We start from the raw sequence: 24308 nt of genomic DNA, 5'->3' as shown, positions 1-24308 counted from the left end.
CTGCTCATAAATTTAATTAAAAGGTCAAGATTTAGATTAATTTAAAGGTTAGTTCTTTAGTGCACAAGAGATAACTTTTACATGACCAATAAATCTCATCACTGGTTCAGATTGAATATGATGAGATTTTGTACATGCAATATTACTTACTTGTCCACATTGAACTAAATAAACTGAAGAGTTACTATTGGAGTAACTTTATATTAATAATGACACTCGCTGTTATGCTTTTGTTTATTGCTGTACGTTCTAATTTCATTAAGCTAATCTGCTAATGTGACGCTAGTGAGTGGGGAAGATGCCCTTATACCATGACCAAATGTCCAATGAAGAATCACTATTTCAAAACAAACTCTTCTCTCTCAACTCATAACATTTTTCTGCAACTAATCAGTCATTAGCACCAGAACTCATGAATCCATTAAGTTCTCTGCAATTAAGTACAGGGTTCCTCAGCATCCTCCCTACTGCACTCATTTAAAACAAACTTCACAATATTCCCATGAAATAAAATGTAAAACTCACAATTTAATTAATTTCACATGGATTTCATTAACCATTAGTGCTACATAGCATGCCTTAATATCTTGAATGCCAAAACAAAATATATACCTTGAAAGTCCAAACAAAATATAAATTCAGTAGAAATCCTGTACAAAATAGACCAGATCTTCTGCAAATAAACACCCTATTTAAAACGGACAACATATCAGCTAACATTTTAGCTAACAAAAGCATGCAATTTAAATGCACTAATTGACTCCAGAATCCACATGTGACCAACAGTTGAACAGCCTATTAAAGGATGGATGGACAAAACATCGGCTACGGAGTGCATTTTAGCTAACAAAAGGCTGCAATTTGCATGCAGCAATTGACTCCAGAATCCACGTGTGACCAGCAGTATTGGCAGTTAAATTCTCTGCTTCGGTTAATCTATGCCAAAGAATTGAAACTTCGTCCTCCAGCTCACATCCTTCTGGGGGATCAAGATTGTAAACTGCCAACAAATTTGCATCTCTTCCAACTTCCAATTCATCCTTGCTTTTCAAAACAACACCTCCTCCCCCTTCAACTAAATCTTCAAGATATTTCTTATAACTCGAATCATATTCACCAGAAAAATAAAACTTTAAGCCACTGAATAGCTTTGGCTCCTACAATCACAATCAGAATTAAAAATTCACAACAGATTTACCAAGTAATTTAACAATGAATATCAACAGACTTATGGAGGCTAAAAAAAACTAAATTTCAAGTTCTAGTGAGCTAAAAAGAAAGATGGTCTTATCCATCAAGATATTTCAGCTGCAAGGAAAGGAAAATAATGTCAATAATTAACACTATGACTTTAAATTCCACAACTGAAATTGCAACATCTAGGTTTGTGGTTTTCATAACCACGTTGAAACAGAAACTTAGTCACTCCCATTTGTCTAAATCTTTTCTCAAAATCAACAATCACAACAACCGTAAACTGTAATTGAAAACCTTGAGCAAGACACTTGATATTCTAATTGACAATGCAAATAATATTTGCAAGGACATAAAATGTAATGAAAAAATACTTACATTGGCCAATGCCCTAAGTCTGCCAGCTTTTGGGCCACCTTGACACCCTTGGTTGTCAAGATCAATTTCATACAGTTCTTCTTCTACAAGATTCATCGCTTTCATGCATGCTCTTATCCCTACAGTACAAGATAGGTAGAAATATAATAACATGAATACAAAAACATGAATGAACATAAGAAAACAAAATGCATAAGCACACATGAAAATCATGTTAAGGCCCACACGATAATGATGATATTGTTAACAGGGTTCAACACTACATATGCTCTCCATCCCAATTTCATATTCACCGATTCCTCAGGGCCCAATAAATAGCACCCACCTCCAAAGATTTCATAATATATTGGAAGTATTTCAAGATATGTCTGAGTAGAGAAATCACTGTCCCAATATACAAGTTTTAATAAAATTTAATTGCGGCGCCCATTTATAGTTTGCAAGAAGAAAACAAAACAATAAATGGAACATAATTGACTTAGTTCTCTTTATTCCCCCAAATGGAAAGTCTTCTTCCAAATCCAAACTCTTAAAAGAACATGAATATAAATTGAAGACATTATTTGCAAAGTAAAAAAACCAAAGAAAGAAGCCATTAATTCATCAATATTTGTCAGTAACCAAAATAAAAGACGGGCATCAAATAAGGTAATCAATGTTAGAAGCCTAAATTACATACAGTCCATTTTTAGGATCCATTGTCCATTTAGAATCGCCCTCAAAACTTTCAATGTCCTGGAGCATGCTCCATTTGCATCAGTTGCTGCGATCACATGTGTGACATCTGAGGTCCAACACTTGGACACTGTAGCACCAACCTTGCTTGCAAAATTAATCAATAGCACCTGCACCATCAAGAGGAGAAATATATTAATTAGTTAATGATATGATAAAGCATACGTAGGTGCAACAAGGTAGTTTGCAGAAAATACATTAATCAAGATTCATACATCTATCATTCTTTTACTCAATTTATATGCCTATCATCATATCAAATAACTTGTGTTACATTTTTCCTATGATAATGAATTATTGAGTCTCGTCAAGAAACCACAGAGAGATCACTACACAACTTGCACACCTTGTTTATTTGCAAAAACAATATCCTCAAAAACAAGATAATTAACTATTGAACTATGTCTTTCACCTTTAATTCATCCATCAATTTAAGGCCTCTCACTCCCTAGTTGACCCTCATCATTAAACAAAATTTTTGGGTGAGGGGATGGTGCCCCAGTCCATGGCAGGGACGTGCCCATTTTCATGTTCAGCCAAATGGAAGTATCAGCTAGGTGCCCTGGTCATCTCTTCAACATGTTGGACAATCGCACAGCATACATTCTACGCTTTTGTAATGTAATACTCTAACGGAAATGTAATAAGAGGTCCACAAGTAAAAGTGAGGAGCTAGTTTTACTGATAAGGTAAAGGGGGCTGGCTCCTTGACTGGAAAGGGATTCAGGAATTTCTTCAGATTCCAAGAACAGAAAGTATAATTGCAAAAGAAATTATCCCATTCAAGATTAAGCCCCTTATAAGAAGCTTACTCGCCAATAATTCCCTGAATTTCTTCATACCTCTATATTCCACTATTCTACAAATATATTATCATTCTTATAGCCGACTACCCCCCTTCTACTAACCACATCAGAAATTTGTTGTGCAGCGGCTCATTAGCATAAAGCCGTGAACATTCTCAATAACCCAATCCTCCTCACACCCGTTAGTCTATCAGAGGAACTGTTATGATAATGAAGATAACTGAAGACTTCACAGAAAAAAGACAACATTCCTACTGACCTTTTCTTCATTTGATAGAGCAGATCCACAGAAAACCATTTTTTTACCATCACCCTGAACAGCTCCCAGTTGGTTTGACTGTTGAGATGGCCTACAGCACCAGAGATAACCTTAGAAACAGTATCAAACCAAGACGAGAAAAAGGAGTGTGCTTTAATAACAAAATAATGTTTTATTAGCTTCCGTCTGTACATATACTATTATGGTAAATAAACCTTCAATTGAAAAAAGCAGTCAAATAATGTTCGAAGTAAATAAACGGATTATAAATTAATCAAATGTTGTGAAATAAGCTGTGCATGCCATTATACAAATACATTCTACCAAACATAAATAGAAGATTACTTAAAATACATACAGATGAGATGAAACGGGATGCTTCTGAGTTGCCTGTTTATCAAGATTAGATTTCTCGTTTGGAAATTTGACATTTGAATGACTAGGACACAACAAGAGATAATCCACCTGAACCAGAGAATGCATCAAATAAGTTTAAATTAATGCGCAGAAACAAAAATTTGAAAAGGAAAAAAAATAAAAAAATAATACTAATATAAGAAAGATGTACATGATCCCAGCGGCAAGCAGAGATGTCCATTGCACAAGGAACATGATAAGTTCTTCTACATGACTTGACATAGCAACCAAGAGCAGCTCCCTTTTTACCGCATTTGGTGCATTTAAGCTTTGCTCCCCGGGCCACTTCTGCTTTCAAATTCTTAACAGTTTCACCAACAAAATACACTTGTGGTGCCCTGGGTACCCAAAGTTAACACCAACTTCATCAGCCAAATTCTAACAGAACTAAAAGAGAACAAAAATGTTCAACTAATGCATGTTAAGAAATATTTGAACAATCCATGATCAATCAGGATTCAATATCCGTTTTCAGATCGATTTCACCAAAAACATACATCAAGAATATACAATAATAAACAATGCATACACAGGATATCAAGCTAGCTTACCAGTCAATACAAACTTTATGCACATGCACAACATTTGGTTCCATTGCAGCCTCTCCGGTAACTGAAATGCCACTTGCATAATGCAGCATTGACCCAGTAGCCTACAAAAAATCCCCATGAAAACCAGGGAAATAGTATCAAATAGATTAGTGTCAAATAAGAGAATAAGCTCTCAGGGAAAGGGGGTGACAATAGGCACTGATTAAGTGCAGAAAATTGATGCATGTCATATATTACCTCTGAAATTTTAGAGGACTGACAAAACGAACAAATGCTTGTACTTGGGTACAAGTCACTTGGTGCATTTGAAGGTACGAGTGCACCAGTGTCCTTGTCAGATTTAATTTCCAAGTCACAGCGGGAATCCACAAGCTTGTTATGATATGAGGTGCTTTGTTGAACAATACCATCTTCATTTGTAAGATTCTTTTGTCTCTTAAGATCTCTCGTAAGATCCTCGTTTTCAGAGGCAGAACTTTCAGACCAGAAATGAGGCATTCTTTCTTTCAAATTACCTTTTCCTGTTGTGCTTGATCTTTTAAATGACGAACTTTCAGACCTCCCAAGACTGAGTGGCTGAAATGAAAAATTTAAGAGAATAAGATGCCAAACTGAAAGAGGATTTGTCCTACTAAATATGGGAAGTTGCTTTAAACTACATGAATAATCAAGACCAAACTATAAATAAATAAGATATTTCTACCTTCTCGCTGTTTAGATCACTGCAACCATTGTCAGAACCTTTGGTATCACAAAATGGAGGGCTGTCTGGTTCTGATTGTGTCGCTTGATTCAAATTCATTGAATCGGGCTTCTCTGCAATGTGGTTGTCAGCCCCTCTCTTGCAAGACATTTCAACCTCCTTGGCTTTACCATTCATCTTAATCCCAGATTGGTGATTCTTGCCAACCCCAACTTCATTCGACATACATGAATTCTGCAGAACCTTATCAACCTTATTACTAAAAGCTGAATTGTGAAGAGTTTGGCACTGCTCCAAAACCCTCGTATTATCTACATTAATAAAATAACAAAAAAAAAACATGTCAAATCATCATCAAGCAATAAGCTAGATTTTTCTCATTTCTCAACAAATGCAAAAGGAAACGAACTCACCAGAAGAACGTTGCTGAAAAGCGTTTGCACAAAAGGTCGCATCCAAGCTTTTATAAATTGTCACTATACTTTCAACAAAAGGCAAATGCCTAATATCTGCCACCCATAAATTCACATTCAACACATAACCATTGAGATCATATTCACAATCAACATGTAACCATTGAGATCATAAAAAGATCATATTCACAATCAACGTGTAACCATTGAGATCATAAAAAAAGTGTTTCAGAGCAATCCAAAGCAAGCATATTATTAATTAACAAACTTCCATATGCCCAAAAATTAAATAAGTAGGAACATACACATAATTGAATTAAATTTTATTCAAAAGAAGTTTAATGGACATACGCAGCAAGTGTGACATCCAACGAGAAACCACCATTCGTCCATGTCACACTACCAATCCTCATTCAAAAGAGAAATGATATTTGAACATCCAGTTAGTGACAACTTTTGCAACAACTTTCTCTCTCATACTCACATTATTTTTTACTTTATCTCTCTATTGCTATGGTTTCCGTGCCAATACCACCTTTTTCTTTGTAAAGTATGGTTGTCAAATAAGTTGTCACCAAATTAGTTGTTCAAATAACACTCCTCAATTCAAAACTAACCATACAAAAGCAGGGTGATATGACAAATATTGGATTTTCATTGGATGACAGTGTAAAAGTATTTACACCTACAGTTCTTACTCTTTAAATCCAAAAAATAATAAAAAATCAGACATTATAAAACTCATCATTGGTGCAATTCAACTTAACATATATCATTGTTCTCTCATTGAACATCTAAAATAATAACTAATTAGATAGATAAATAAACTTTAGAATAAAATCAACAGTTCTCTTAAAACACAAATCTAAATCAAACAAAATATGTGAATCTTAAAAAAAAAAAAAAAATACCTTTTTGAGAGCACTTGGTGTTACAGAGAGCACATTCAGAACGAATCGAAGTACTATCCGCCAAACAGGAACTGTCAATTATAAACAAAACAAAGAAAGTTATGAAATTAATAAATTAACCTAAAAATGAAATAAAACAGAATAACATAATGAAGAATTAACGAACCTGCAGAACAAATGATTGCATGGTAACAAAACCGGTTTCTTGAACAAGTTCAAGCTACAAGATCCAACAAAAAAAATCAAATACGATTAAAAAAAAAACCTAAATAACAGGAAAAAAAATATGGAAAAAGTGTGAATACATACCAGAGAGGGCATTTGAGTTCGAGAGCGAGTTTTTGAAAATGAAGCATCCATGGATTCAATAATTTAGTGTTGTTGTTCATTATTGATTTTCCAGAATTTTCCATTTTTGTGAGTTTTTGCAGTTCTCAGAAATCGATGTGAAGTGAAGAGAGGGAAGGTGAGAAAGTAGATTCGTTTTTCTTATGCTGTATTGGGAGATGACGTGGACGGCTCAGATTTTGTTTGAAAATAGACTATAGGCGCGAGGAATTTAATGGATTTCATATATTCGCGCTTTGGAAACGATGCCGTTTTTGTGTCAATCAAAGTGTCCCGCCATTTTCTTCCCGCTACCTTTTCATGTGCTTTTGTTTGAATTTCTTAGCTTTGGCAACATTTTTTTTTGTTGGCTTTTGTACCGGTTTTCGATCCACCAATAGTGGACAACTAATCCGGCTCATGCATAGAGGCATGCACATTAGTCAAGTGTTGTTCCTCTTGTTGCAATTTTGATCCATCCGCTTTTATCATTATCATTTTATGAATTTTGATTTCCTTATTTTTAAATAAAATGGTTTTGGTTTCATATTTATATTTTTTTTTTTTTGTCAAATAGCATGGTGGTTGAAGCTCACACATCTTAAATGTGGAGAATTGAAATATCCTGAGTTCGAACTCCTGCCATGCATATATTATTTAGATTTTTTAACTAAAAAATTAATGGTGTTTTAAATCACGTAGTTTATGATTTGATGATGAGAAAAAATTATATTGCATTTACAATTTCTTAATTGAACAATAGATTTTTTTTTTTGATAAAAAATGAAAATAAATAAACTATGAAATAGATGTCCAGTCCAAGCAAGAGCAAAGTCATATGTAGACTTACTTAGGTTCTTTTTCGTAAAAATAGTGAATGACCAGTGATCGATAGCTGATAGCTTGTAGATGATAAGTTTTATAGCTTACTTGTAGCTTGTTTTGTAGCGGATAGCTATAAGCTCAAACACTATTTAAAATAGTATCTGAAAAATAAGTTATAAGTTCGTGAAATAGGTTATAAGCTCCTAATGGAATGACTTTACCAAACTGAGTTTTTTTGGTCATATAAACTTATAAACTAGTTTATAAACCTTACCAAATAGACCCCTAATTAGCACATAAAATTCGGTTGAGAGAGGAGAATCCATTTTATGTGCCCTATAGATTATGCGACGGAGATTAGTCACTTTTAAGTGGCAATGGAAACTTCGTACCAATATCATGGTAACAAAAAAAAAAAGATACAAAAACTAAAATCATCAATTTTACTTGAGAGAGTTTTAGTGGGTTGATATAATTGGAGCATGGGAATCAACGAGGCGAATCAAGATTCGAATCTCAACTGAGAGGTATTCACATTTATTTTTAATTTTAATGATGTCTTAAATATAATTATCTCTAGCGGAGGATTTATGGGAAAAAATAAACAAGGAATAAGACATAATATTAGGATTGAGTCGTTTAAAAAAATCCTTGTATTTTTTAAAAACAAAATAAGGTCTTATATCGGTTTATGTATGACCGCGTTTGAGTTGACTTATTTATGAGTTTATGAAAAATATCTTATGCAAATAAATAAGCTTCTTTGTAAACTTATAAGTTCCTTTCAAAAAAAATGTTAATTTGTACCCAAAAAAAAATTGTTAATTCATAAGTTCTCACTAATGAAAATTATATCATTTTTTTTATTTTTTTCCGACAAAAACAAAACGATATTCAACATTGTTAAAAACGTAAACGTTGAATCTGCAAGCAAACTCACAACATCCAAATTAAAGCATACAACGGAAAAATGCCTACAAATTATATGATAAATTCTAAGTCCCTGAAATACACATGCTTCCAGATCTGCAACGTCGACGCCCAAGTCATCGGTTGAATCTGTAATTGACTGAAGTTGATCTTTCAATAGAAACCAAACGACATCACAACAAGACGCGAAATCTAACGCCGCACAAGACGACGAACAACACAACAACGCACTCAGACAACGAAATCACAAAAAACACAAAATGAAAGTCTTGATATGTGTGAAAACCACTTATTTAGATTAAAAAATTTTGAGAAAAAGATGCAGAGGAGGTGATTCTAGGTCAAAAAATGACCTAAAATCACCTCCTTTGATGAATGAAGGAGTATGAAAATTTATAGATGATGTGAAGTTTTTCTCACTAAAAAATTAGAACCGGCTATCTTCACAGGCTTATGAATAATATATAAAATCTTTCTATCAATTTAAAAGAAGAAAAAAAAAATTATTTATCTGCATAAACTAAAAAATAAACCAATCCAACGTAACACCACTTCCTTCTCACTTTTCTATAATTAGTTAATCAAACACTTTTCTTTCTATTTTTTTTTTCTCCGTTGAAATATGTAAACTAAATTATCCAGCTAAAAGAAAAATGTATACAAAATTATTATTTGAGTTTTTCTTTTATTTATTCGATCTAATTTTTCTCCTAAATTATCTTTCTACGTGCAAGAGTTTTTTTTTATTAAAAAGCAAATTCAAAAGTGTTGAAGGTGAGAAAAACACAAGAATGAAGGGTTAAATTGTGATAGTTTTTCTAAAAATCTTTTTAAGAGTTTTAACAAAGGCATGACAAGAGATAATCAAAGAGATAGAGAAGGGAGACAACACAAGGAATTATCATGGTTCACCTCACAGTTTGAGTTTAATCCAGTCTCCTTGCACTTCTAAGAAACTTTTCACCATAACCATACGTGATTACAATTCCTTCAACACACAAGTCAGAGACTTCCTTGCCTCACACAAAAAAACTTACACAATCAGAGTTTAATTAATTAAAGAGTTTGACTGTGTTTACACTTTGAACTTAAAGAGAGTGGTAAACTAACTTAAAGTTTAAGAAACTTCTGACACTTACGAAATTATAAGATAAGCCTGTAAGAATTTTTTTTAAGTGTGTGAAGGCTTTTGAATTTGCCAGAGTTTTGACATTTGTAATAATTCACAATCAGATGTCTTTCTTCAAACTACTTAGTTCTTTATACATGAGAGAAATAATAGAGTTGTTGTTTTAAGTTTGCCAACTCATGAAAATCGTCTTACAAAGCTTGATCAGATTTTGAAAACTTTGCCACAATTGGATAATGTCGGTGAACAATACTTTGATAAATCTTTTGTTTCTTATATAATGATATGTTACATTCTCCTTGTCTTTAATTTTCTTTGTTTATTTCTGCACGTGGTCAGAAGAAAACAAATTGTACTATCAGAGGTTGACCCAAAATGCTGACATCATCAGAGCTTGCTTCCTTCAGAGGTTCAATCCATCTGAGTTTGTTCTCATTAGAGTCTTCACGTATCTTCTAATCAGAACTTTGACTTTATGTTAACCGTTCTTCAAATTATGTTCCAAGTCTTTGGAAGTTTTCAATGTTTTTTTAGTACCATAATGTTTTTTTTGTGCTCAAAACTTGATGTATCAAAACCAACTTGATCTTAAAGTTATAATTTAATTATATGGTCATGTATACTTGAACACACTTTAGAGTATCAATCTGTTCTTTCATATATTGTTATCTTCAAAACCTTAGAAACATTATTCTAAAATCGACTTTGGTTCAACAAGTGTGATATAAGAAGAGATTTTCTCAATTTTTCTCTCTCATGTTTTCTTATTTTTCACATCCCAACCCTTAAATCACTTTTCTCCCTTTTTTTTCTTTTCAATTTCCAATTCCAATGTTTTGTGTATATATTGTACCATCTTTCAAAAAGTGTATATATGTTGTACCTGCCCGTCTTGCCGGCTGCATATGATGTTGTTCTTCTATTTAATTAAGTTACAGGAAAGAAATTAAATTACCAATAATAATGCTGATAAGCTTTCATATTTTTTAATTAAGCTCTATCTTTTTATTTTTTCAACACACTTCCTTATGTCCAACACTATTGGTTTGGTGCGTGTGTGTATATATATATATATATATATATGGAGTTTCTACGGTATACCCATAAATTATACACCTGTTTTATAAATCAATAAATTAACTATCATTTTTACGTAATAAAGAATTATTTGTCGACTTTTATATTTAAAAAAATATTATTTCATAAGAACAAACATCATTTAATTGTTTATAAGAATAATACTATTTTTTTTTACATTTTATCGAAAACAATAATCAATATTCACTATTATGAGCAATAAAAAAATTTAAAAAGTTGAATTTTGCTTCGCCGACACTTTTGAGAAATAAAATATAGGGTTAAATATGTTTTGGTCCTTATAAATATATCAACTTTTTGTTTTAGTCCCTCTAAAATTTTCCTTCAACTTTTAGTCCCTATAAAATTTACAATCACTACTTTTGGTTCCCATTTTTAAACTAATTTTTGTATTTTTTTAAAGAAATTGTGTAGAAATGTGTAGTATATTGTAAAAATAATTCATAAAAAAATTGGATTTTTTAAACAAAACATAAATTAAATATGAATTTTTAACCGTCAAAAATATAAAAAGTAAAATATTTTTTTTATAACAAATGATATGTGTACGGATACACATATAACTCATTAAACTATTAATTTGAATATCGGTTCAAATGGAATATTTTACACTATTATTATAATTGTAAAAGATAGAAAATATTTTAAAAAATAAAATAACTCATTAAACTATTAATTTAAATATATGTGTACCGATACACTCAAATTTTTCGAATGTACCTTAGAAATATATATATGATGGGACGTGACTGAAAAGAATAAACTCTCATATCATATTACTTGATAAAAAAAAAAATTGAAGGAATTCTTGATAGAATTTATAATCGAGAAAAAAAAATACAAAAGTGAAATGAAAATAATATGATTATTAGAATATTGTTACATCAACTAATACATTAAAATTTATATAGTCAATTAGACCGCCCTTAAAAAAAAAGTCAATCATACAAGAAATATTTCTTTGTTTGAGGCCATTTGTACACGTGGAAACGGCAGATGCTGAATTCAAAGTAAAGTTAGAATAAGAAGGGCCAATACTGAATTTAAGAATGAAAATAGGATAGAGACATGAACGTTGAGTACTAGTAGTAGTATTACATTTTACAATTACAAATGATCAACGATGTCACTGAAAAAGGGAACATAGCACACACCATTTTGTGCCATGTCAAAATCAATATCATGTCATCTTCAAGATAAGTTAAATGTAAACACCAAGCAGAGTCAAAAAAAAAAAAAAAAAAGTGAAAACACAAGATGTCAAGAAGTGCAAAACAAAAATATGGCAGATTCCTTTTCTTTTTTTTTTCGGCCTTAAGATTTACTCATCTATTAGTTTTATTTTTTATGACGCAATACTCATCTATTAGTTAGGTCATGCAAAATGGACAATGTATAATTTTAGTTAGGTAAAAGACAAACTTCTAAGATCAAATTGCCCGTCCTTAAATATACCAAAAAGCTCATAAGAATAAGCTAGCAGCCTTGCATGATTCCAAGATAAAAGCTTAACAACACACGTAGTTCTTCTTTCCAGCATCATGGAAGTGGTTGAAGAAAAAGGCCCTGCAAATGGGAAAGAAGATTACACTCAAGATGGTACAGTAGACCTAAAAGGTAGACCTGTTTTAAGATCGAAGACTGGACGATGGAAAGCTTGCTCCTTCATAGTAGGTAAAGTTTTGGCTTCGTGCATATTTGGATACACTATACACTATGAGATTGGTGGAATCACATTGTGCCTCTACAGTTTTGGCGAATGACATATACTTTAGAATTTATACAAAATTATAATGTCACTGTGGTTTCGATAAACTCACCGTCAATCTAAACATATAGTTTCATTTTTTTCTTCCCATTTTTATTGTTCTCATATATAGCAACATGAATGAATCATTATGCATTTTTGTGTAATTTATAGGGTATGAAGTGTTTGAGAGGATGGCTTACTACGGGATAGCATCAAACTTAGTGATTTATCTAACAAACAAGCTTCATCAGGGTACTGTGGAAGCTTCAAACAACGTTAGCAACTGGGCAGGTTCGGTGTGGATGATGCCACTTGTAGGAGCTTACATTGCCGATGCTTATTTTGGCCGCTATTGGACCTTTGTAGTTGCATCATGCATTTATCTCTTGGTATGTAATGATATTTATTTTCATCATTTGAGTATATGCTACTTAGTAGCAGGTAAAATTATTGGATGCATATTATGATTGGGATGGGGGAGTCCATAGTATACTTACCCCAATCTTTTGTGATGTAAGTGGGTGGGCACACTACTGCAACCACTATAAAAGTGTGATTGCATTGTGATTTTTAAAGACAGTGACTACAAGATTATAATCTTAAAAGCTAGTCATGGACTTCCAAAATGTTTACCCCTAAAAAGATAAATAGGTCATACTCAAGTCTTAAACTTAAGAAACAGATAGGTCTCGTCAAACGAAAAGTTTTACCTAGATGTGCATCCCAAGATTAGAATCTTCCCCCTTATGAAGAAGTTTGTGTGACGATTGACAAACCACAACAACATACTTGACAATATATATATATCCTGATCCAAAATCTTTCAAGTTCTATTCTTCTAGTACATGTTTTACTATGCTATCCTCGTTTAGTTCATTTCTTACTACTGTCAAATTTTATTGTTCAAACTTGGATTTCACATGCATTATTGTTTTTCTATATATTATTGCTTGATGCACTCAGGCTTCAAAAAAGCGTCATTTAGTATGTTACTTATGTGATTGAAAACAGACATGCCATTCTTTTGTTTTGCTACAGGGAATGTGTTCGTTGACTCTAGCTGTCTCAGTAACATCTTTGAGGCCACCAGAATGTGCACGAGGAGTTGCAGACCAAAATTGCCCCAGGGCGTCACCCTTGCAAAGGGGTGTATTCTTCCTTGCCCTATACATCGTTGCTGTAGGAACAGGAGGAACCAAGCCCAACATTTCTACAATGGGAGCAGACCAATTTGACGAGTTCGAGCCTAAAGAGAGGACCTATAAGCTTTCCTTCTTCAATTGGTGGTTTTTTAGCATTTTCCTTGGTACCCTTTTCTCCAACACTTTCGTAATCTACATACAAGACAGAGTCGGTTGGACCGTAGGATATGGCCTTCCTACCGCTGGGCTTGCAGTTTCAGTATTGGTGTTTCTGGTAGGAACTCCATTGTACAGGCATAAATTGCCCTCCGGCAGCCCTATAACTAGAATGCTCCAAGTCTTTGTGGCGGCTATGAGAAAGGGGATGACAAGGGTACCAGAAGATCCAAAAGAGCTACATGAGTTAAGAATAGAAGAGTATGCATCCAACGGGAGAAATAGAATTGATCGCAGCTCTTCCTTGAGGTAAGTCTAATAGCGTTTTATCCTTTCAAATTTCAACATCTTTTTTCATGTCACAAAGATTGGGTGTTAAAAATTTAATTTGCATGCATCACTTCTTCTATGCTTGTAGTTTCCTAGACAAAGCGGCTACGAAGACAGGCCAAACTTCACCGTGGATGCTTTGTACAGTGACACAAGTTGAGGAAACCAAACAAATGACAAAAATGATACCTATTTTGATTACAACACTTATCCCAAGCACATTGCTAGTTCAATCGACAACACTCTTCGTTAAACAAGGCACCACGCTAGACAGAAGAATGGGACCACATTTTGATATCCCTCCGGCATGTCTCACGGCATTTACAACTATCTTCATGCTTATAAGCATTGTAGTGTATGACCTTGCTTTTGTGCCCATGATCCGGCGATACACAAAGAACCCCAGAGGAATCACACTGTTTCAGAGACTAGGAATTGGCCTAGTGTTGCACATTGCTATAATGGTCACTGCATGCTTGGCTGAGAGGAAGAGACTCCGTGTTGCAAGAGAAAACAACCTCTTTGGCCGGCATGATACAATTCCCCTCACTATTTTTATTCTCCTCCCTCAGTTTGCCTTGGCTGGGATTGCTGATAACTTTGTTGAAATTGCCAAGTTAGAGTTCTTCTATGATCAAGCACCAGAAGGCATGAAAAGTCTCGGAACATCATATTTTACAACCAGCTTGGGTTTAGGAAGTTTTCTAAGTACTTTCCTTCTTTCAATCGTCGCTAAAATCACCCAGAGACATGGTCACAAAGGTTGGGTTTTGGATAACCTAAACATCTCTCGTTTAGATTATTATTATATGTTCATGGCAGTACTAAGCTTGCTCAACTTCCTTTGCTTTCTGGTTGTTGCCAAGTTATTTGTATATAATGTTGATGTCAGACAAAACAAATCAAGTTTGGAGATGAACCCAGCTACATCTCAGAATAGTGCTAGAATAAGCAAAAATACTCCACAACAAGATGCTAACTCGTAGGGAAACATGACCGTCATTCCTTCCTTCTATTCGCCTTTTAGTAAATAAGTAGCTTCATATTTGTATTGCCGTGGTTCATCTCTTGCTATCCCCATTTTCGCGATTAAATTTGAATGCAGTGGTCTTTCCTTGTTTAGAAACATTAACATTGTCATAAAGAGTTTTACATCAATAATAAAGAACTTCTACGGAGAAAAACTATGTAAAGACATCTTTTATTGCACAGAATAATTAAGAACATTAGTGCAGCCTATCCTTTGCATTTAAGTATTCCTAGAAAACCTTTGGGCTTCAGCCATTATATGTTAAAAGGACCAGCATATGCTAGAATATCTTCCATGTATGTAATTTGATACTTACAGCAAAAGAGGCAAAATATTTATTAAAAAAAACCAAGAATGTAGAATAAATTCTGATAACTCTTGAAGTTAGGCAGAGAAGAAAATAATAATTTAATAGTTTATCAGATGACTTGGGTAAGAGACTTCTTATGATCTAATCTCAAAATGTTTATGATCTAGTTAATTCAAAATATTAACAACCTAGATAACAACTAAGTATATTCCATGCCATGTCACTAGTACATGATGAAGTGAAAGCATACATGAAGCGACGAGTGAAAGTGCATGATTCAGGGGACAGCGGCTTGGCGTCTGACTGACCAGAAAATTCTGCTATTTGAGGTTTGTTTCGTCAAAAAATCTCGCCATGAATATTCCTAATGGCAGCGGCAGACAATGTGAAGGCCATGAAAGACTGAAAAGCTATAGTAGCAGCCACCGGAAACTGAACTGTAGAATATAGTTCACTTTAATTTTTTTATTTTATTAAAACAATTACTAGTGACTTATTTATTTTATTCTCACTTTTCTGTATCTGATGTTAAAAAAGTTTTACTTTCCTTTTTTTATCTATTTTTTCTATTAAACTTTTTCCACATTAAAATTGTGAAACAGTTACAAGCATATTCTGTAAATATGCGCTTGCCGGCTGCATAGTGCATATGATATAATTTGACAGGATGTTATTCTAATTAATTACCGATAATGAATAATTAACAGTAACGTGTGCATATGGATACTAGTACCTATCTATTTGGCATAAAAAATTGACAACTTTCATATTTTGGTTTCAAAGTCAAGTTGAAAATAAAGAGGTACTGGTGCTGAAAGTGAAAATGAACATGAAACAAATATAGAGACAAGAGAGAAGAGCCAAAGAATTTGAGATGACCAGTGACTAGAAAGGGATTGAAGCATATATATAAATATACTCAGTGAAAGGTCTGAAAGCAAATTTAACCAACAAAATTGTTTTTTCCTTCATAAGCACAAGACTTTTTCTGCTATGCTAATCTCAAGTCAGCTTCATAAGATCTAATAATAACTTGGTGGATAAGTTAAATGTAAAACACCAACCGAATCAGCATAGAAAGGAAGAGGTTAAAAATGTGAATTCATAAGAACTACAAAACAAAAAATCCGGCCGATTCCTTTTTGTTTGTTAAATACATCAAAAGCTCATGAGAAAAACTAGTAACCTTGCTTGATCCCCACACAAGTGACCAAGTAGTTTTTCTTGTCCAGCATCATGATGGCAATGGTAGAAGAAAAAGGCTCAGCAAAAGGGAAAGCTTGCTTCTTTATAGTAGGTAAAATGAAGCCTTTTGCTGGCCTACTTTGGAGCTGATTAAGTTATTCCAGTTTCAGCAGTATTTTTTGGATAGCATAGTCCTTTCACCTTTTCCTTTTTCATTTTATTGTATTCACATACAGTATATAATGCATTAATAACACTTATGAATATGGCGTATGCATTTGTGTAATTTATAGTGTACGAAGTGTTTGAAAGGATAGCTTTCTATGGAATAGCATCAAACTTAGTGGTGTATCTACGAAGTGTTCGAAATACTTGTTGTTTTCAGCTTATTTTTATAATATATGATAAGCGCTTAAGTTACAAGCGTTGGATTAATTTAGAATTTGACATTTTTTTTTATTTTTATTATGTAGGTGATGATCCAACAGATGTGAAGGCATGACTGAAAGTGTGGGCACAGGCAGTAGCAATAGCATCTGCCACCAAATACGGCTCATGACACCCAATTTTCTTGATAGCTAATACCTACTTCCTTTTTTTGGCGATTGAGACAGTGTACATTATTATTATCATTATTTTTTCCCACCACTATGATCGGTTATAGAATGAATTTCATTGTATTTTTCTTTGGAGTTCTTGTCATAAATTTTTTCCCAAGGGTGCTGGATTTTCAGGTTCATGTGATGGTAGCTTTTCCTCTGTACAGTGGAAGTGTATGTACTTTTTTTGGTTTAAACTGCTTACTGGTTTAATAAGATTAAGAAGTTGTAATAACACTTGAACAAGAGAAATGTGATGTGTTTCCTCTTCTATAAAAAGAAAAAAGAGAGAAATGTAAATGAAAGTGTATGGTAGAAATGTGAAGGGACAAAAAACATGGAAGCAAATCTTTATGGGATGTTCGGATACCTATAGTCAATATTACTAAATATTGATGATGATTTAGTCGGTATTCAGCACAGTATTTACCAAATCCTTTTTGATTGGTTTTGAGATTTTTTGGTACATTGTTGAGTTGGTTTGTTTTGTCAAAGAAAGTTGGTTTTATTATTTAGTGTAATCTAAGCCCTTGATTTATTATTAAGCGAGAGAATTAAAAAAGACGGAGAATTTGAGACTGAAAAAGAAAATTGAAAATAAATTTTTAGAATTTATGGTCAGCATAACACAACTCCACAAAATCCGAGTTGTAAGTTGGGGATTGCACCTACTTTTAATCACTTATGCCATACCACTCTTGCGCCACTATTTTTTGGTTATCTTTGATCCACCAAGATTTATCACGGCCTATTCCATTCTCTGCCATTTATGGAAGATTTCAAAAATGGAAAATCAGATGTCATTGGATCCAGAAATCCCAATCAAGCAAGAATGAAACTACGGAGGGTGTATTGGATCATAATTCTAAGGAATTTTAAAAGACTTTTTTATCATGAAAAAGTCTTGTGGTATTCAATCAAGACTCTTTCCAATTTAAAAAAAAGTCTTGTGTTATTCAATCAAGACTCTTAATCACTTAAAAAAAGTCTATTGGTATTCAAAATCATTCAAATTTTGATGATTGTTTAATAAATCAGATTTTGATGGATTTTGTGGGATTTTCTAGTGAAATTTTAGCATGAAAAAGTCTTTCATAAAAACATGAGATTTCTTAGGATTGTTTTTTTCTTTTAAGATTTTACTATCTCTCCCTCTCTCTCTCTCTCTCTCTCTCCCCGTAAAAAACCTCTCTCTAGCTCTCCCGTAAAAAATCTCTCTCCGTCTCTTTCTCTCTCTGATTCCTTCACTCTCTCTCTCTAGCTCTCCCGTAAAAAATAAAATAAATAAAAGAGTTTTTATTGAGATTTTGTAGCTCTTGCTTTCTTGTAAAAAATAAAATAAAATAAATAAAAGAGTATTTATTGAGATTTTATGAAAGAGAGTGTGTTATGATATTTTTTTCAATTATTTCTTAAAATTCATAAAATCTGTTGAAATCTCTTGAAATCCATAAAATCATTTCAAATCCTTTAAAATCTTATTAATTAAATCCATTGAAATCCTTAATAGTCTTTTAAAATCATCAAAGTAATCAAAATCTTGCAAAGTCTTTTAAAATCCTCAAGACTTTTTTAAACAAAAATTGTCCTTTAAAATCCTAATTCAATACACCCCTACGATAGACTTGTGTAAAACCAGAAGTTACAACTAATGGACAACTTGGAAAATACTATGTTAGGAAATAAAATATGTAGTATGATTTGTGACACAATGTTTGAAATTAATAATGAAAGAATAGACATATTTAATAGAAGAAATCTTTGTCTGTTTGAGGCCATTTGTACACATGGGAAACGGCAGATACTGAATTCAAAGTAAAGTTAGAATAAGAAGGGCCAATGTACTGAATTTAAGAATGAACATAGGACTGAGACATGAACGGCGGCATATTCCTTATTTTTTTTTCGGCCTTAAATTTACTCATCTATTAGTTTTATTTTTTATGACGCAAGACTCATCTATTAGTTAGGTCATGCAAAATGGACAATGTATAATTTTAGTTAGGTAAAAGACAAACTTCTAAGATCAAATTGCCCGTCCTTAAATATACCAAAAAGCTCATAAGAATAAGCTAGCAGCCTTGCATGATTCCAAGATAAAAGCTTAACAACACACGTAGTTCTTCTTTCCAGCATCATGGAAGTGGTTGAAGAAAAAGGCCCTGCAAATGGGAAAGAAGATTACACTCAAGATGGTACAGTAGACCTAAAAGGTAGACCTGTTTTAAGATCGAAGACTGGACGATGGAAAGCTTGCTCCTTCATAGTAGGTAAAGTTTTGGCTTCGTGCATATTTGGATACACTATACACTATGAGATTGGTGGAATCACATTGTGCCTCTACATTTTTGGCGAATGACATATACTTTAGAATTTATACAAAATTATAATGTCACTGTGGTTTCGATAAACTCACCGTCAATCTAAACATATAGTTTCATTTTTTTCTTTCCATTTTTATTGTTCTCATATATCGCATCATGAATGAATCATTATGCATTTTTGTGTAATTTATAGGGTATGAAGTGTTTGAGAGGATGGCTTACTACGGGATAGCATCAAACTTAGTGATCTATCTAACAGACAAGCTCCATGAGGGAACTGTGGAATCTGCAAACAACGTTAGCAACTGGAAGGGGTTGGTGTGGATGATGCCACTTGTAGGAGCTTACATAGCCGATGCTTATTTCGGTCGCTATTGGACCTTTGTAATTGCATCATGCATTTATCTCTTGGTATGTAATGATATTTATTTTCATCATTTGAATATATGCTACTTAGAGGTAGGTAAAATTATTGGATGAACATTATACTAGGATGAAGGATATTAGGACCAAAAGTATATGCTAGCTGAAATATTAGGACAAGTAACTAGCAGATATTCACAATAGCAAATTTGACACATATCATAACCCAAAACTTGACAATGAATATATCCTAGCTGAATCCAAACCATATAGACTCACTTAAATTTAGATTCTCTAACATTTTCTCACACAAGGAAAGGAATGGTTCATGGTCAAGCTATCACTTGGAGCTGTATCAATTGACTTGAATTAGGAATTTTCTAACATAGCTTAAGCCTATTTGCTAAATAAGCTAAGCTTTTGTTTCAAACAGAAGCTGCAATTACAGATGTGACTGCGGTTGCAGCCACTGCAAATGCAGACATTGTGATTGTTGTAACGTGTATTATGGAGCTGTGGCATGAACTTATCCTATTTATCTCGCTGATTCATCTTCAAATTGTTGTGATTGTTGTTGTGTACTATTGTGATGTGTATTATGGATCTGTGATTGTGTTGTGACATGTATCCTGCTGATTCACCTTCAAGTTGCCACACTTTTTCTCACCCGTCCCACATCCCACCAATTCTTTATCAGCAACTCACTATTATCCTAAAATATCACCACCCTTCACATGAGAACTTCTAAATCTACTAAAGAGAGAAGAATGAAGAACAATTTGCTAGAGAACTTCAAGTTCTGATGCAATATGATACAACCTGTTACCATGGTAAACGTATCTCGATATGGTGTGATGCAATTTGGCACACTACTGCAACAACTATAAAACTGTGACTGCATTGTGATTTTTAATGAAAAGGACTCTAAGATTATTATCTTAAAAGCAAGTAATGGACTTCCAAATGTTTACCCCTAAAAAGATAAATAGGTCATACTCAAACCTTAAACTTGGGAATATACCAGACCCGAAATCTTTGCAGTATCTATTGTAGTACATGTTTTCCTATGCTATCCTCATTTAGTTCATTTTTTACTACTATCAGATTTAGTGTTTTTCTAGATATTATTGCTCGATGCATTCAGGCTTCAAAAAAGTGTCATTTAGAATATTATTTAAGTGATTAAAAACAGATACCATTCTTTTGTTTGGCCACAGGGAATGTGTTTGTTGACTCTAGCAGTCTCAGTAACATCTTTGAGGCCACCAGAATGTGCACAAGGAGTTGCAGACCAAAATTGCCCCAGAGCGTCACCATTGCAAAGGGGTATTTTCTTCCTTGCCCTGTACATCATTGCTGTAGGAACAGGAGGAACCAAGCCCAACATTTCTACAATGGGAGCAGACCAATTTGACGAGTTCGAGCCCAAAGAGAGCACCTATAAACTTTCCTTCTTCAATTGGTGGTATTTCAGTATTTTCCTAGGTACCCTATTCTCCAACACTTTCGTAATCTACATACAAGACAGAGTGGGTTGGGCCGTAGGATATGGCCTTCCTACCATTGGACTTGCGGTTTCAGTATTGGTATTTCTGGTAGGAACTCCATTGTATAGGCATAAATTGCCCTCAGGCAGCCCTATGACTAGAATGCTACAAGTCTTTGTGGCAGCTATGAGAAAGTGGATGACACGGGTCCCAGAAAATCCAAGAGAGCTACATGAGTTAAGCATAGAAAAGTATGCATGCAACGGGAGAAATAGAATTGATCGCAGCTCTTCCTTGAGGTTAGGTCTAATTGAGTTATATCCTTTCAAATTTCCCCATCTTTTTTCATGTCACAGATTGGGTGTTGATCATTTAATTTGCATGCATCACTTCTTCTATGCTTGTAGTTTCCTTGACAAAGCGGCTACAAAGACAGGCCAAACTTCACAATGGATGCTTTGTACAGTGACACAAGTTGAGGAAACCAAACAAATGACAAAAATGATTCCGATTTTGATTACAACACTTATCCCAAGCACATTGATAGTTCAATCAACTACACTCTTCATTAAACAAGGCACCACGCTAGACAGAAGAATGGGACCACATTTTGATATCCCTCCAGCATGTCTCACAGCATTTACAACTATCTTCATGCTTATAAGCATTATAGTCTATGACCTTGCTTTTGTGCCAATGATCCGGAGATACACAAAGAACCCCAGAGGGATCACACTGTTGCAGAGACTAGGAATTGGCCTAGTGTTGCACATCGCTATAATGGTCACTGCATGCTTGGCTGAAAGGAAGAGACTCAGTGTTGCAAGAGAAAACAACCTCTTTGGCCGACATGATACAATTCCCCTCTGTTATACCCTGATTTTGGACCTAAAAATACTCGTTCAAATTTCTTTTCTAAACACTGATACTTGTCGGTTCGCTGTTATTTTTCTCTGAATCTTTACTCTCTTTTTAAAACGAATTTTACTGCCTCTGTCTTTTCTTGCATTACAAGTCATTTAAGAACTCTCTGAAACGTCGCATTACTTTTCTTGCATTTTATTTCAAAAAATCATACAAAAGGGTATTTTGGTCATTTCCTGCAGTGGAACCCATTTTAGTCCCTGTGTTTGCCTCTGAGTCTTTTCAACTTGTCTGTACGAATTATTGTTGAGTCTTTGTTTAAAAATCATTTCAAAAAAATTGCATCTGAGTCAGTCTGAGTCAGTTTAGTCCCTAGGGGCATTTTGGTCTTTTCCTGTCAAAATTTCGGCAGAGAGGTATTTTAAAATACCTCATTTTTGTAATTGGTTCGTTTTAGTCCTTTTGTTGATTTTAATTTTAGTTTCACTTTACGTTTGTCAAAATTACTTTTTTTAGTTCAATTTTATTTTTAAATCACAATTTAGTCCAAAACTTTTTAATTTTTATTTTTTGTCCATTTTTTAATTGCTGTCCAGTCTTTTTTTTATTATTTTTTTTGCAGAAAAGGTCCCAGGGGCATTTTTGTCCAGAATTTTCGCACACTTCAGTCCCAGTCCAGATGGCATTTTCTCATTGGCCCACAAATACACATGGCAGGCTATAAATAGATGTGTCAGATCCAAATAAAAAAAAAAAGAATCAGTCACATCACAAAAACAGAAATTTCTTTCTCTCTCCAAAATCAGTTAGATCCAAAACAGAAAATCACCAAAAATTCTCCAAGAACACCAAGAACAAATCTTCACAAAATCAACAAATCCGAACCGGATTCACTCAAAACCAACTCAAATCATCACAAAATCAACAAATCCGAACCGGAATCATTCAAAACCACCGCGAATCATCACACCAACACCAAATCCGTACCGGATTTTCGAGCAAAAGCGGCACCACCGGAGCATAACGCGCGCGCGCGGCGGAGAGAAGAGGAGGCTCGGATTTTTCCTCCGTTTCACGACGACGGTAACACTTTTTTCCCTCGTTTTCGCGCATATACACATGTGAAAAGTTTGTTACGAATCAAGATTTGTAGATCTAAGCTTGTACGTTCGGATTTTTGAAATTTTGAGGCCGGATTCGGACTCTAGAGCGAAAAGGATATCTAGATCCGTAAGCTTTTTTACAAAAAGAGTGAAAAAATTCCGAAAGTTCAAGTGTAGATCTACGACGAATCTCTCACCCCTTTTTAAAACTAGCACCGGATTTGAGTAGAGGAGGTGGTGACGGAACTTTTGATGTAAAAATTTTGAAAAAAAATTAAGTTTGATTTTTCCGGCGCGGTGGCGCCGCCGCCGGAAACCGGCCGGCCGCCGCGCCGGAACCACCACCACCACTCATGTCCGCCGGCGGGACTTTTAGAGAGAAGGGAGAGCTTCTCTCTCTAAGTTTAACTTAGAGAGAGAAGAGGAAAATGTTTTGTGAGTTTTTTGTGTAGAAAATCCTTTTTATACTCCCTCCGATCCCACGCGCGCGCGTGCGTGCTCTTGTTGTGTTCCCTCGCTCTGTGAACCATCAGATCTGGATTGTTCCAAGATCTGATGGCTGCTGTGTGTTTGATTTTGAATCCTGTGCATGACTTTTTGTGTGGAATTTGGTATATCTTCTGTTTGAACCGTTAGATCTTTGATCTAACGGTCACTGTGCTTCCTGCAATTTACACTATCTTTTATGCTTTTTTCTGGACCCTTTGATCTTTGATCAAGTGGCTGTGATGCGATCTTGAGAGCTTGATCTGGACCTCTGGATTCATCCAACGGTCCAGATTAAATCCTGCTGAGTTTTTTTTAATTGCTTTTTAATTGTGTTTTAAATACCTTTTTTACACTTTCTTGGTGTTTTATGCTTCTAAAAAATTTTCTAAAAATGTTTCCCCATCATTTTAATTTTTCCTCTAAGTATTAGAATTTATTTGCTTATTTTTGCATTTATTTCCTTTACTTTGTTCTTTAATTTTTGCTCATTAAAATTCCAT

At 34.0% G+C, this 24308-nt stretch overlaps 3 protein-coding genes and 1 long non-coding RNA gene across 4 annotated transcripts; 3 read left to right on the top strand and 1 right to left on the bottom strand.

The window, feature by feature from the left end:
* Positions 1-579: 579 nt before the first annotated feature.
* Positions 580-6882, bottom strand: LOC11444771 (BRCA1-associated RING domain protein 1). The gene is made up of 13 exons (XM_003625298.4): positions 6677-6882; positions 6534-6587; positions 6368-6438; positions 5457-5552; positions 5044-5354; positions 4578-4916; positions 4341-4441; positions 3941-4127; positions 3731-3837; positions 3373-3463; positions 2252-2417; positions 1573-1691; positions 580-1157 (listed from the first exon to the last, which is right to left on the bottom strand). The coding sequence occupies exons 1-13, from the start codon at positions 6778-6780 to the stop codon at positions 840-842; spliced, it is 2064 nt and encodes a 687-aa protein (XP_003625346.1). The 5' UTR covers positions 6781-6882; the 3' UTR covers positions 580-839.
* Positions 6883-12063: 5181 nt separating this feature from the next.
* LOC11440456 (protein NRT1/ PTR FAMILY 5.2) lies at positions 12064-15788 on the top strand. Its single transcript, XM_003625297.3, has 4 exons — positions 12064-12350; positions 12598-12815; positions 13465-14033; positions 14143-15788. Exons 1-4 carry the CDS (start codon positions 12218-12220, stop codon positions 15038-15040), a joined length of 1818 nt encoding a protein of 605 aa, XP_003625345.1. The 5' UTR covers positions 12064-12217; the 3' UTR covers positions 15041-15788.
* Positions 15789-16454: 666 nt separating this feature from the next.
* LOC112416758 (uncharacterized) lies at positions 16455-17259 on the top strand. Its single transcript, XR_003007178.2, has 2 exons — positions 16455-16691; positions 17053-17259. It is a non-coding gene; the product is annotated as an uncharacterized lncRNA (long non-coding RNA).
* Positions 17260-19147: 1888 nt separating this feature from the next.
* On the top strand, positions 19148-22332 carry LOC120575765 (protein NRT1/ PTR FAMILY 5.3). Its single transcript, XM_039828154.1, has 4 exons — positions 19148-19448; positions 19696-19913; positions 21083-21651; positions 21760-22332. The coding sequence occupies exons 1-4, from the start codon at positions 19316-19318 to the stop codon at positions 22307-22309; spliced, it is 1470 nt and encodes a 489-aa protein (XP_039684088.1). The 5' UTR covers positions 19148-19315; the 3' UTR covers positions 22310-22332.
* Positions 22333-24308: the final 1976 nt, after the last annotated feature.

The sequence above is a fragment of the Medicago truncatula genome, chromosome 7 (assembly GCF_003473485.1).
Source record: "Medicago truncatula cultivar Jemalong A17 chromosome 7, MtrunA17r5.0-ANR, whole genome shotgun sequence".
Lineage (NCBI taxonomy): Eukaryota > Viridiplantae > Streptophyta > Magnoliopsida > Fabales > Fabaceae > Medicago > Medicago truncatula.
This window is presented reverse-complemented; position numbering and strand designations above follow the sequence as displayed.

What these genes read in the sequence shown, in the direction of transcription:
- LOC11440456 (XM_003625297.3), top strand. Translation starts at nt 12,218, where the DNA reads ATGGAAGTGGTTGAAGAAAAAGGCCCTGCAAATGGGAAAGAAGATTAC. An exon ending in AGCTTGCTCCTTCATAGTAG is followed by an intron (nt 12,351 to 12,597) that starts GTAAAGTTTTGG and finishes TGTAATTTATAG; the next exon opens with GGTATGAAGTGTTTGAGAGG. An exon ending in CATCATGCATTTATCTCTTG is followed by an intron (nt 12,816 to 13,464) that starts GTATGTAATGAT and finishes GTTTTGCTACAG; the next exon opens with GGAATGTGTTCGTTGACTCT.
- LOC120575765 (XM_039828154.1), top strand. Translation starts at nt 19,316, where the DNA reads ATGGAAGTGGTTGAAGAAAAAGGCCCTGCAAATGGGAAAGAAGATTAC. An exon ending in CATCATGCATTTATCTCTTG is followed by an intron (nt 19,914 to 21,082) that starts GTATGTAATGAT and finishes GTTTGGCCACAG; the next exon opens with GGAATGTGTTTGTTGACTCT. An exon ending in GATCGCAGCTCTTCCTTGAG is followed by an intron (nt 21,652 to 21,759) that starts GTTAGGTCTAAT and finishes CTATGCTTGTAG; the next exon opens with TTTCCTTGACAAAGCGGCTA.
- LOC11444771 (XM_003625298.4), bottom strand. Translation starts at nt 6,780, where the DNA reads ATGGAAAATTCTGGAAAATCAATAATGAACAACAACACTAAATTATTG. An exon ending in GTGATCTAAACAGCGAGAAG is followed by an intron (nt 4,917 to 5,043) that starts GTAGAAATATCT and finishes TTTTCATTTCAG; the next exon opens with CCACTCAGTCTTGGGAGGTC. An exon ending in CTGCTTGCCGCTGGGATCAT is followed by an intron (nt 3,838 to 3,940) that starts GTACATCTTTCT and finishes TCTCTGGTTCAG; the next exon opens with GTGGATTATCTCTTGTTGTG.